General features: G+C 44.0%; 1 protein-coding gene and 1 pseudogene across 1 annotated transcript in view; one reads left to right on the top strand and one right to left on the bottom strand.

Annotated features, from left to right (window-relative positions):
- Window positions 1–13,625, top strand: part of LOC138993135 (alcohol dehydrogenase E chain-like) — a 36,306-nt gene that overhangs the window by 13,918 nt on the left and 8,763 nt on the right. The window contains exons 5-6 of the mRNA XM_070392249.1: window positions 132–219; window positions 316–535. Of these exons, the coding sequence (XP_070248350.1) occupies window positions 132–219; window positions 316–535 (308 nt within the window). The remainder of the gene's footprint in view (window positions 1–131; window positions 220–315; window positions 536–13,625) is intronic.
- LOC138998987 (chromodomain-helicase-DNA-binding protein 3 pseudogene) lies at window positions 4,795–11,245 on the bottom strand (annotated as a pseudogene).

Raw genomic sequence — 13,625 nt, 5'->3', positions numbered from 1 at the left:
AATGACATCATGGTGACTGCATCCTGTTTCTGTGAGACAACTGCCTCTAATACATACCCATAAGCTTTGAGTGCTTGCTCTATTAATTCCTGGGTAGAAATTTAATAAGAATTTGCTTTTCCCCCCTCCAGGTGATAAAGTCATCCCACTCTTTACTCCCCAGTGTGGAAAATGCAATGTTTGTAAACATCCAGGAAGCAACTTCTGTGTGAAAAATGAGTAAGTTTCCATTACTCTCCTGACACAGCCAATGAATTTGCACACTGTTATGCATGTGTCTCATGCCCTTGTCTGTCTGTGTGTTGCACTGGCCAGTCTGAGCATGCCTCGTGGGACCTTGCAGGATGGTACCACCAGGTTCACCTGCAAAGGGAAGTCCATCAACCACTTCCTTAGCACCAGTAGCTTCTCCCAGTACACAGTGGTGGACGAGATCTCAGTGGCCAAAATTGATGCAGCTGCACCACTAGAGAAAGTCTGTCTGATTGGCTGTGGATTCACAACTGGCTATGGGTCTGCCATCGAAGTTGCCAAGGTAAGAATGACAACAGATGATAACGCAGTTGCACTTGGGTTGTCAGAAACAAAAAGGAAAGTGATTTCTCATAATAATCCAGGCAATTCTTCATAATTTTACTGTCAGCTTTCCTGCCTTCCCACTACCACAACAACATTGATATACTCCACAGAATTTAGAGTGTCAATTATGAGTAGAAAAATGCCCTCAGATAAGAAAAACAAAAACAAAAACAAAAAGAAAAGTGCCCTCAGAAAAAATTAAGAGCATATCCTAGAAATGTAATCTGTTTATAACAAATGAAAAAGCTGTTGATAACTAATGAAGAAAAGGTAAAGGTGCCATTTTCAATAATTATTTTTCTGTATTTGTTCTTTATGGGATTACTAAATTTCAGAGCTGAGGCCTCATTTAGTCATTCATTCTACTGTGAGTCAGCACAAACATGCACCAGGCACAGTATGGACTTCTAGGTCCTGAGGCAGCAAAAGTAAATGAAATGAAAGAGTTGCCTTTGAGGAGCATCTAGTCCATGACCCACTATTCCCAGAATTAGGACCAGCAGTAGATTCCAAAGCCTTACCTGATACACCTCCAGACCAAGCATCACCAACCTACCTGCTCTGTGGAAACCTATGAGGAAAGCAAGAAAGCTGAGGTGATGTATTATGCATTTTTTTCCACTCATTAGGGGATCTCACTGTTTCATCTCCTCCCCTGCCATGGACACACACACACACACACACACACACACACACACACCTCCCACAGAGGTGGTAGCTTTGAAGGAGAAATTCTTTAAGAGTCTCTCTTCACAAACGGTTAGAAATCTAGTGGGCCCAGATCCATAATGCTACTTGCCCTAAATCTTATGGCTGTCTCACATAGCATGTCTTTTTAAAAACTCTTGGTGAATATTAAACCATTCATATATATAAAATGCTAATATGCTAAGTATCCGTCTGGGTAATGACATCAAATAGCAATGCTTGGCTTCCTCTCCCTACCTACTAGCCTCCTTGGAGTTTCTTCAGCCCAGTAACATGGCTTGCTTTATAGCCGGGTGGAAAAATTTTACACTGTCACCAAATGTTTGTGAAGCTTTTTCCTGTGCCTCATCTCATTTGATCCTCACAGAAGTCCTAGAGTAGGTAGATAGGAAACCCAGTGGAATCCTATTTTCTTTTCATTACCCAGAAAATGGAGATTTAGAAAGCTTAGAAACTTGACCTGACTGAAAAGAAGTAAGAAATGGTGGACCTTGAAAATGACTTAGGTTTTCTCACTATGCAGAATATAGTCAAACACTGCTGCAGTTAAATATTTTACCCATTGTTCTCCCTGTGTGATCTACAATAATAATCTGCTTCATGTTGATATTTACTGCTATGTTGCTGACAATTACCTGAAAAAGAAGTTGGGATGCTTCACTGGGCTGGAAAAAGTTTAGGAAAATCAGAAAGCATGTCTAATTAAGCAAGTTTATTCTATATCTATAAAAGGCTAAGTTAACTCATGCACATGCAATACATATAAAGCTCTCCTGGCACCAATTGCTTGTGTGTGTCTCCATCTGTCATTGTTGATTGTGAATTTGGTTGACACTTTTAAAAAAAAATTCTTTATTAGTTAAGGTATTACAAATGTGTCCTTATCCCCCCCCCATTAATCCCCAACCCCCCACTCATGTTCTCATCCCCCTGTTGCCCATGTCCATTGGTTTGGCTTATATGCATTCATACAAGTCCTTTGGTTGATCTCTTCCCCTACTTTCCCTCTGGGGATTGATAGTCTGATTGCTGTTTCTCTGTCTTTGGATCTGTCCCTGTTCATCAGTCTATGTTGTTCTCTATATTCCACAAATGAGTGAGATCATGTGGTATTTATCTTTCTTTACTGGCTTATTTCACTTAGCATAATGCTCTTCAGTTCCATCCAGGCTGTTGCAAAAGGCAAGAGTTCCTTCTTTTTTACAGCAGCATAGTATTCCATTGTGTAGATGTACCACAGTTTTCTAATCCACTCGTCTGCTGATGGGTACTTAGGCTGTTTCCAAATCTTAGCTATGGTGAATTGTGCTGCTATGAACACAGGGGTGCATATATCCTTTCTGATTGGTGTTATTGGTTTCTTGGGATATATTCCTAGAAGTGGGATCACAGGGTCAAATGGGAGTTCCATTTTTTGTTTTTTGAGGAAACTCCATACTGTCTTCCACAGTGGTTGCACCCGTCTGCATTCCCACCAGCAGTACAGAAGGGTTCCTTTTTCTCCACATCCTCTCCAACACTTGTTGTTTGTTGATTTGTTGATGATAGCCATTCTGACAGGTGTGAGATGATACCCCATTGTCATTTTGATTTGCATCTCTCATATAATTAGTGACTTTGAGCATGTTTTCATATGTTTTTTGGCCTTCTGTATGTCCTCTTTTAAAAAGTGTCTATTTAGGCCCCTTGCCCATTTTTTGATTGGATTGTTTATCTTCCTATTGTTAAGTTGCATGAGTTCCCTGTAAATATGTTGGAGATTAAACCCTTATCGGTGATATCATTGGCAAATATGTTCTCCCATGTAGTGGGTCTTCTTGTTGTTTTGTTGATGGTTACCTTTGCTGTGCAAAAGCTTTTTATTTTGATGTAGTCCCATTTGTTTATTTTCTCTTTAGTTTCCATTGCCCTAGGAGCATTATCAGAGAAGAGATTCCTTAGGCATATGTTTGTGATTTCGCTGCCTGTGGATTCCTCTAGTATATTTATGGTTTCCCGTCTTACGTTTCAGTCTTTTATCCATTTTGAGTTTATTTTTGTGTATGGTGTGAGTTGGTGATCTAGGTTCATCTTTTTGCACCTATCTGTCCAATTTTCCCAACACCATTTATTGAAGAGATTGTCTCGACTCCATTGTATGCTCTTGCCTCCTTTGTCGAATATTAATTGAGCATAGTGGTTTGGGTTGATTTCTGGGTTCTCTATTCTATTCCATTGATCTATATGTCTGTTCTTGTGCCAGTACCAAGCTGTTTTAAGTACAGTGGCTTTGTAATACAGTTTGATATCTGGTATTGAGATCCCACCAACTTTGTTCTTCTTTCTCAGGATTGCTGCAGCTATTCCAGGCCTGTTTTTTATTCCAGATGAATTTTTGGAGAGTTCATTCTAGATCTGTGAAATATGCCATTGGTAATTTAATGGGGATTGCATTGAATCTATAGATTGCTTTGGGTAATATGGATATTTTGATTATGTTGATTCTACCAATCCATGAACATGGTATGTTCTTCCATCTGTTTATGTCTTCCTCTATCTCATTTTTCAGTGTCCTGTAGTTTTTCGCATATAAGTCTTTTACCTCCTTCATTAAGTTTATTCCTAGGTATCTTAATTTTTTTGGTGCGATGGTAAGTGGGATTGCTTTTTTAGTCTCACTTTCTGTAAGTTCACTAATGGTGTAAAGAAATGCCATGGATTTCTTGGCATTAATTTTGTATCCTGCTACATTGCCGAATTCATTTATTAAGTCTAACAGTTTTTTGATGGAGCCTTTTTTTTTTTGAAAGGAAAGTATAATTTATATGTACAACCAATAAACATGATACAGAAGAGGGGATTGGGACAGACCAGGAGTGAGTGTGAAGAGAGACTGGGGAATGGCCAGCAAGAAAGTGAAGGGGCAGCGAAGAGGAAGTGGAGGGTTCGCCATGCAAACTGCCACTCTCCTCAGCCCCTCCTGGGGAAGAGGGTGTGCATGCCCGTGTCTCCCTAGCCTGCTATCCATTATTTTTCTCTGGTCCTCAAAGCAAGTAGCCTCCTGACTAGGCCCCCTGCCTCACACACTCAAATTTAGTCTGTATTCAGGCCTTCAGGAGAAAGGGGAGAAGTCCTCAAAGAACCTGAGCCCCAGAGCTGGGGGTTCCCCCAGCATCTGGCCCATTGTGTTCTCTCCATTGTGTTCTTTCTAGGTCACCTGGGTCCCTAGGTCAGATTGGGGAGCTCCTCTTTGGCTTGAGGGGTTATCGCCCAACCATTACTCTCTTTGTAGGGGTGGTTCTTGGCCCCTGTGGAGGGGGTAAGATGCCCAACACAAGATGCCAGTACACAGGAGGTAACTGAGCCAGTGAATGGCGCCTTTATTCTGAGGCGGAGCAGCAATTGACTCCCTTTAACTGCTCCACACTCTATTTCAGGAGAGGTAAGGGAAGGAAACCTGCAGCCACCCCTCCTCTTCCCTTTTGCTCTGCCAGGGCTCATGATCATCCTTATCTAAAGTTCCCTTCCTCTCTTCAAAGCTCCTTTCCTCCACCGGAAGTTTCTAAAGGCCAGGCAGTGCTAACCCCCCACGTCTGCACAAGATGGAGCTCACCCTGCAGGAATAAAGGCTCCACCTCTTACCTGCCACAACCATTTATTGGGAAGCTGTGTATGTTTGGCAGTGGAGGATAAAGGTTCTTGGAAGACCCTGCTAACCAATTCCCACCCAGACCTCTTCTCACCAGCACAGTCTTCAAAGCATGGTGGGAAAGATGTGTGGGAGTGGAGACAGACAAAGGGCCCTTCTTGAAAAGAGGAGTCAGAGAGAGGGGCAAAGGGGCTCCTAGCCCAGTGGTGGCCCAGCGGGTGGGGAAAGCGGAGGATTGGCAGCAGACCCCAGAGTCTGAGCTGGGGGTCGGCATCTGGCACGGGGCCTGGGTGAAGGGCAGGCCTGGGATCCAGTCAGTCGTCTATACAGATCACCGCCCCAGCTCGGGGCTCCTTCCGATCCAGCCCGTCTGACACTAATGCCCCCACCATTTCCTTCTTCTTCACCAGCACTGGAGGGCCGTTGGTGGCGGCTGTGATGAAGGACCCTGCAGGCATCTGGCTGTAATTGGCGCCTCCGGCGGCCAGAGCCCCTATGGGAGCGGTGCTGAAGGCCGCCCCGTACCCCGGAGGTGTAGCGTAGGGACCCGGGGGAAAGACCGGTGTGGGGTGAGGCTCAGTGCCCTTGCTGGCCAGCTGGCTGAGGATGCTGCGCTCGGACATCTGAAGGCGGGCTGCGATAGGGGATATTCGAGACAGCGTGGCCGGCAGGCGGGTCACCTCTGCCTTCATGTCGCTCAGCAACTCCTCCAGCTGGTTCAGAAGCAGCGTTGTGGGCCCTCCCCCGCGCGGGGCCGCCGCGGCCCTTACCCTTGTTCCCTGCCAGCGACTCCTTGGAGAGGTGCTGGTGGCTCTCAGCCAGGCACTCGGCCTCGGCGAAGCGGGCGTGGAGGGCCATGGCGGGGTGCGCCGGCTCCTGTGATAGGTTCAGGTAGGCCGCCCGCCGAAGCTGCTCCTCAATCACCAGCGCCTGCTCCAGGAGCTTGAATCTCCGGGCCAGAAACTTATTTTTCATCTCCAGAAAGTTCCCCTTATTGGCTTCAGTTTTAAATGGCTCATTGATAATGGCAAACTGAGTATCATTCTGGATGTCCTGCCACCGTGCACAGCCATGGAGAACAATCCCAGCCAGAAGCCAATAGTCATGTCTTCGGTGCCAGATTTCACTGAGTTTCCCCGAGGAAATAGCTGCCCGTTCCTCATTCTGCCACAGTGTGTGAAGCTCTGTAAAGCCACCATCTGCAATATTGAACATGAACCGCGGCTTCTCTGCCTTCTTCTCACGTCGCCCAGTGGATCGTGGCTCGTCACGAGGCCCAGATCGAAGCTCCCGGCCGCCTTTAACATCTTCTCTCTTGCCCAAATCCCCTGTTTCCCCTGTGTTCCTGTCCATCCAACGGCTTCTCCTCTCCCCGCTCTCTCCTGGCATCGACTCTGTGGCTGACTTCTCTCTGTCCCCCCGGTACCCAGGTTCAGGCTCCATCTCTCCAGCTACCCCTGCTCCTCATCCTCTAGAGGAATCTTCCTTGATTCCAGCTGTTCCCCAAGCGATAGGGCTGGGCTGGGGGCATCAGCCTCTGTCTCCATCTTCTCCCCAATTTTGCTATTCTTCTCTGGCTTCTCCTCCTGGTTTTCAGCTTCATCCTTCTCAAGTGGTGTCCTTATGCCATCTCCTTTCTCACTTGGAGCTGGAGTAGCAGGTTTAGAGGTGCAGGGACTGTTGGCAGCAGAAGCCTCGGGGGTGGTGGGAGACGTTTTGGTAGGAGAGGTGGCTCTGGAGGAGCGCTTGGAGTCAGCACTGGGGTCAGGCATCAGCTCAGGCACTGACCAGCGCCCATTGATGTGCTCAAACTCTTGTACCTTCTTCTTGATGAGAGACATGACTCCAATGCGGGTCAATACTTGCTGGCGACTCAGGCCCTACCGAGGGACCCCGTCAGCAAATGTTTCAGAGCCATCTGCCCCGGACTCACAGAGATGGCGCACGAACAAAGACACGTAGGCCTTGAACTCGTTCTCAGTCTTGCCCCTTAGGTCTCGCACCAGCCACTGAGTAGTGAAGGCATCCTGCGGTGGCATCCCCCAGCGCATCACAGCATTGAGGAAAGCCTTCCGCTGACGGGTGTTGAATCCCAACACCTCAATGTTGCCCCCAACGCGAGCCAGCAGTGGAGGCAGTGGCTTATCTTTTTCATTCCGGAGCTGCCTCTTTGACTGTCGAAGCCCTTCAGGACGCTCATCAAAGTCTTCATCCTCCTCCTCTGATCCCACTGAGTATTCTGACTGGTTATCTTGGTCCTCTTGAGCAGCATCATTATAGTTATCTTGCTTGCGAACCTGCTTGCCTTTGCCGAGATTCCAGGCTAGGTCGTCCTGTTGTTGCTCATAGTGATGCCTCAGCAGCTTTTCCCAGTAGTCAGGATCCACATTCTCCTCCTGCTTGATGATCTCCTCAATCTTGTCTCCCTCCCGCACCACATACTGGGCCACCTTGAAGGAACTGAGATATTCGTTCATATTCTGCACATCAGTGTCTTCAATTGCATCCTGGTTTCGGTCCAACAGCCGAGCAATGGCCTCATTGTCATAGTGAATCACACTGCTATCCTCCTCCTTGTTCTCCCCCTCGTTTTCATCCTTAAATAGTTCTTCAGTGCCAAATTTGAGGATGTCATCCAGCTCCTGCTTGGACATGGAGCCCGCCTTGGAGCCCAGCCCAGGACGCACTACCAGATGTGTCAGCATCATCTTTCTCTTGGCCACTTGTGTGATTCGCTCTTCCACTGATGCACGAGTCACAAACCGGTAAATCATTACTTTGTTGGCCTGGCTGTTTCGTTGAGCGCGGCTAAAGGCCTGGATGTCATTATGAGGGTTCCAGTCAGAAATCGAAGATGATGACAGTGTCTGCAGTGGCCAGATTGATGCCCAAGCCCCCAGCCCGGGTGGACAGGAGGAAGCAGAATTGTTGGGCCCCAGGAGCATTGAATCTATCAATGGCCTCCTGCCTCAGGGCACCAGTGATGCCACCATCAATGTGCTCATACTTGTACCCTTCGTAGTCTAAGAAATCCTCTAGCAAGTCTAACATTTTGGTCATCTGGGAGAAGATGAGTACTCTGTGTCCTTGCTCCTTTAGCTTCCGCAGCATCTTCTGCAGCAGCATGAGCTTCCCAGATGACTTAATAAGTGCCCCACCCTCATAAGCCCCACTGGGGAGTTTTGGGGACTCCATAGCAGCCACAGGAAAGAGGTATGGATGGTTGCAGCACTTCTTAAGATCCTTGATGGAGTCTTAAAGGTTTTTTATGTATAATATCATGTCATCTGCAAATAAGGAGAGTTTTACTTCCTCTTTTCCAATTTTGATGTCTTTTATTTCTTCTTCTTGTCTTATTGCAATGGCTAGTACTTCCAGTACTATGTTGAACAGGAGTGGTGAGAGGGGGCATCCCTGTCTTGTTCCTGTTTTTAGGGGAAATGGTTTTAGTTTTTTCCCATTGATTATGATGTTGGCTGTGGGTTTGTCATATATGGCTTTTATTATGTTGAGGTATGATCCTTCTATTCCTACCTTGCTGAGAGTTTTTATCAAGAAAGGGTGTTGGATTTTTGTCAAAAGCTTTTTCTGCATCAATTGATATGACTATGTGGTTTTTTTCTCTCAATTTGTTTATGTGATGTATTACGTTTATTGATTTGCAGATATTGTACCATCCTGGCATCCCTGGAATAAATCCTACTTGGTCATGGTGTATGATCTTTCTGATGTACTGCTGGATCCGATTTGCTAAAATTTTGTTGAGGATGTTAGCATCTATGCTCATGAGGGATATTGGTCTGTAATTCTCTTTCATTGTGTTGTCTTTGTCTGGTTTTGGTATTAGGGTGATGCTGGCTTCATAGAATGAGATTGGAAGTGTTCCTTCTTCTTGAATTTTTTGGAGTAGTCTGAGCAGGATAGGTTTTAGTTCTTCCTTGAATGTTTGGTAAAACTCCCCTGTGAAGTTGTCTGGCCCCAGGGTTTTGTTTGCTGGAAGCTTTTTGATTACTGCTTCAATTTCTTCCATAGTTATTGGCCTATTGAGACTTTTAGCTTCTTCCTGATTAAGTTTTGGAAGGTTTTTTTTTCTAGCAATATGTCCATTTCCTCCAGATTGTGTAGTTAGTTGGAGTAGAGTCGTTCATAGTATTTTTCAACAATCCTTTGTATTTCTGTGGGGTCTGTTGTTATTTCCCCTCTTTCATTTCTGATTTTGTTTATTTGGGTCCTCACACTTTGTTTCTTGGTGAGCCTGGCTAGAGGTTCATCAATCTTGTTTATCCTTTTAAAGAACCAGCTCTTGGTTTTGTTGATCTTTTGTAATGTTTTCTTGGTCTCTATGTCATTTATCTCCGCTCTGATCTTTATTATTTCCTTCCTTCTGCTTACACTGGGCTTTTCTTGTTGCTCTCTTTCTAACTCTTTGAGTTGTAGAGTTAGGTAATTTATTCTCATTATTTCTTGTTTCTTGCAATAGACTTGTAGTGCTATGAACTTCCCCCTCAAGACTGCTTTCGCTGTGTCCCATAGGTTTTGGATTGTCGTGTTTTCATTGTCATTTGTTGCCATGATGTTTTTTATTTCTTCTTTGATCTCTCTGGTAACCCAGTCATTGTTTAATAGTGTGCTATTTAGTTTCCATGTGTTTGATTTTTTTGGGGTTGTTTTTATTGTTGTTGATTCCCAGTTTTATGCCACTGTGGTCTGAGAAGATGCTTGATCTGAATTCAATTTTCTTTCATTTGAAGAGACTTTGCCTGTGACCCAATATATGGTCTGTCTTTGAATATGACCCATGTGCACTTGAGAAGAATGTATATTCTGTGGCTTTGGGGTGAAATGTTGTGAAGATGTCAATTAATTCCATCTTATCTAGTGTGTCATTTAGGATTGATGTTTCTTTGCTGGTTTTTTGTTTAGAGGATTTGTCCAATGGTGATAATGGAGTGTTAAAGTCCCCTACTATGATTGTATTGCTGTCAATCTCTTCCTTGATCCCCTCCAGAAGTTTTCTTATGTATTTGGGTGCTCTTATATTGGGTGTGTATATGTTTACCAAAGTTATTTCTTCTTGTTGGATTGCTCCCTTTAGTAATATCAAGTGGCCTTCCTTATCTCTTTTTATGTCCTTCACTTTGAGATCTAATTTGTCAGATGTAAGTATTGCTACCCTGGCTTTTTCTCCACTTCCATTCGCCTGAAAAACCTTTTTCCATCCCTTCACCATCAGTCTGTGTGCGTCTTTTTTTCTGAGGTGGGTTTCCTGTGGACAGCAGATATATGGGTCATGTTTTCTTATCCACTCAGTTACCCTATGTCTTTTGATTGGGGCATTTAATCCTTTACATTTAAAGTTATTATTGATAGATACTTGTTTGTCGCCATTTTTATTCTTTACCCCTGTGTTCCTTCTTCGTTTCCTATTTTTTCTTTTTACAGCAGACCCTTTAGCATTTCTTGCATTGCTGGTTTGGTGGTAATAAATTCTTGTAGTCCTTTTTTGTCCATGAAGCTCCTGATTTGACCCTCAATTTTGATTGATAGCCTTTCTGGGTACAGTATTCTTGGATTCAGACCCTTCCTTTGCATGACTTTGTATATTTCATTCCATTCCCTTCTTGCCTTATGGGTTTCTGTTGAGAAATCAGTTGCTAGCCTGATGGGGGATCCTTTGTAGGTAACTTTCTGTCTCTCTCTCTGGTTGCTTTTAAGATTCTTGCTTTGTCATTGGTGTCTGCCAATTTAATTATAATGTGCCTTGGCGTCGGTCTTTTGGAGTTCATTTTGTTTGGGACTCTGTTAGCTTCTTGGATTTGTGTGAGCTTTTACTTCCCTATATCAGGGAAGTTTTCTGTCATTATTTTTTCAAACAGGTTTTCTATTCCTTGCTCAGTTTCCTCTCCCTCTGGCACCCCTATTATTCGGATGTTGTTTTGTTTCATGTTGTCCCAGAGTTCTCTTAGGCTCTGCTCCTGCTTTTTAATTTTTTTTTTCTAGAAGCTACTCTGCTTGGGTATTTTTTCCTACCTTGTCTTCTAGCTCACTGATGCAGTCTTCTGCTTCTTCTAGTCTACTGTTGATGCTTTCTATTGAGTTCTTTATAGCAGTGATGTCCTATTTCATTTATCCTTGGTTTTTCTTCATTTCCTCTTGGTTCTTACACATATTGTTGAATTTGTCTTCCATTATTTTCATCCACCTTATTGTCATTTCTGTGAATTCTTTCTCTGACAGGTTGCTTGCCTCTATTTCCTCCATTTCATTTACTTCCTTTTCTGGTGATGCCTGTTTTTCTTTCATACGTGGGCTGGTTCTTTGTTTCACCATGATCTCTCTTCTCCAGATGTTTGGTTATGTAGTTCTCTCTCTGCTGTGTTGATTTAAAGGCACAAAATACAACACAACAAGGCACAACGTACAAGGCACTGAACACAAATGTATTCACGATATTAATAACCCCAAATAAAGGTTACCACCCGAGCAAAGAGAACTAGGGGGTAAGGAAGATAGAAGAGAAAAAGATAAAAGAGAAAAGGAAAAAAAAGGAGTGTAAAAATGAAATTGGGAAAAGGGAGAAAAAAAGTAAGAGAGAGAAGAGAGAGAATGAAATGGAAGAGGGGAAGAGACTATTTATATGGGGAGAAAACTCCAATAGTACTGCCACTAATTCCAACCAATTGCAGCAACAGATCCCTGGAGATGAATGCAAATTAAAAACAACCACTAATATCAAGTGAGGCAAGGGAAAACAGAAGCACAAAAATAACCGGAGGAAAAAAAACCAACAGGAAAATAAAAAGCAAAAGCAAAACAATCTGGCAAACAAGCATAAAAAAACCCAATATACTCAACAATCAAGCAAACATGACAAAACGACAGAGAAGAAAAAAAGTTTGGATAGTGAAGAAAGATAAGAGAGAGGTGTATATGGATTTAGAGCAGCGGATTGGAAATTAGATATGTAAGTAGGGTGAAATTTAGACAGGGGGTTAAAAGAAGGAATAGGGAAAATCTATAGCAGGAATAGGGTAAGAGAAACAGGACAACAAAAGGGGAAAAGTGAGGAAGAGAGTTTTGGCATAAAGGTAAAGTTGGGGTAGAGAAAAATGATGCTAAAGGAATGATGAAAATAGAATGTAGAACACTAATCCCAAAATAAAATAAAGAGAAAATAAAATGACACTTTAAAAAATGGTAAAATGGTAGTAATAACAATACTAGTTAAAAATAAAAGTGTAGTAATCAAAAGCGTAAAATCAGGTGATGAAAAAAAAGTTTCTTAATTAAAAGGTGAAAAAAGAATTAAAAATAAAAATGTACAGTAGTGAAGGTGCTTCAGGTCCTCTACTCTTCTTTCTGGGACGCCTTAGTCCTGCCAGATATTCAGGAGAGTGTTGAATTTCCCTGCGATACACTGTTCCTCTGTGTTGTAAACCACAGTCCTGATTTTAAGGCAGGCCGTATTTGTTTCCCTGACTGCCTTTATTTGTGTTTACAGAAGAGTCAGTTCGTGGATCAGCCCCTGGGTGGCAGTTTTTCTGGATTGACCTCAGAGGCTATAAGTCCTCTCTATCCAGCAGTTGGGTTTATTTTCCCTATCGCACTTAAAACTGGTTTGGGAGAGTCGACTGTCCTAGAACCTGTTCTTTAGTCGTCACTTCCACTCTGTTTCCCAGGTTCCACAAAAACAACTTTCCCCTGCAGTCTCTGCGAGTGACCCCAACTGGGCAATCCCATGTACTGGGTTTAATAATCAAATGCAAAGATTTAATGGGAAGAGAGAGAACAAGAGCCTGAGAAGTTGTGCGAATTCAGAACCCCCCACCTTTCAGCTCTGTGTGAAGTCCCTTCTGCGAACCCTCTCTTCCCCAGTGCTAAGCAGCCAGCACACTGGCAAAATCCAAGGCTGCTTTTTGCACCCAGTCCAGCTCTGGGCTTATTTTTAGCATTCCCTTCTGCCAGCAGCCCTGCGGGAGCCCTTCCACACTTGCGGATCACGCTGGCTCCAATGGCCGCGGACTTTGTGGGGCTCAGATTTCCCCAGCGCATGTGTGCGTGTGTGCGTTCCTCTCTCCAACCTGAATTGCAAACTGCACCTTTAGGGGAAGTCTGACCTTTCCGGGAGGAGAATCAGGGTTCCTCTAAGTTCATGTAGTCATGCTGCTTGGGGTCCATTGTTTCCCGGTTAGTAGCCGATCTCTGGATGCTGTGGATGCCGGGTCTTTGGCTTTATATGCTCCCAATAACAGCCACTAAAGATGGCACGTTCTCCGAGGCTGAGCCGGCTCTCCGGGAGAGATTTCAGCCGCAATCTCCAACCGTTCCCTTTCTCCGGGAGTCCTCTGTCTTTCCCAGCTGCAAACTGTCTCCCAGCTGAATATCCTCTGTTTATTAGGGCTGTATGTTACCCGTTTCAGCTACTCACCCTTATCTGCTTCTGGACAAGGCACGGGACACGTCTGTCTATACCTCCACCATTTTCTTCCTCCCTGGTTGACACTTCTATTATAGAGAAAGGGAGAATAGCAATATTAAAATATTTCTTGTAATTAATTTCCTTTCAGTGTGCACAAATTCGTGCACCAGGCCACTAATCTACAGTAATAAAAGAGAAACATGTAAATTGGTGTCACTTCACTACGCCTGCCAGCCAATCAGATGAGTATGCAAATTAACCCAACAAAGATGGTGGTTGATTTGCATACGC

The sequence above is a fragment of the Myotis yumanensis genome, unplaced genomic scaffold (assembly GCF_028538775.1).
Source record: "Myotis yumanensis isolate MYYU_CA2020_CCGP unplaced genomic scaffold, mMyoYum1.0.hap1 SCAF_1, whole genome shotgun sequence".
In the NCBI taxonomy this organism is placed as follows: domain Eukaryota; kingdom Metazoa; phylum Chordata; class Mammalia; order Chiroptera; family Vespertilionidae; genus Myotis; species Myotis yumanensis.
The sequence above is the reverse complement of the archived record's forward strand: the minus strand, read 5'-3'. Positions and strand labels throughout refer to the sequence as shown.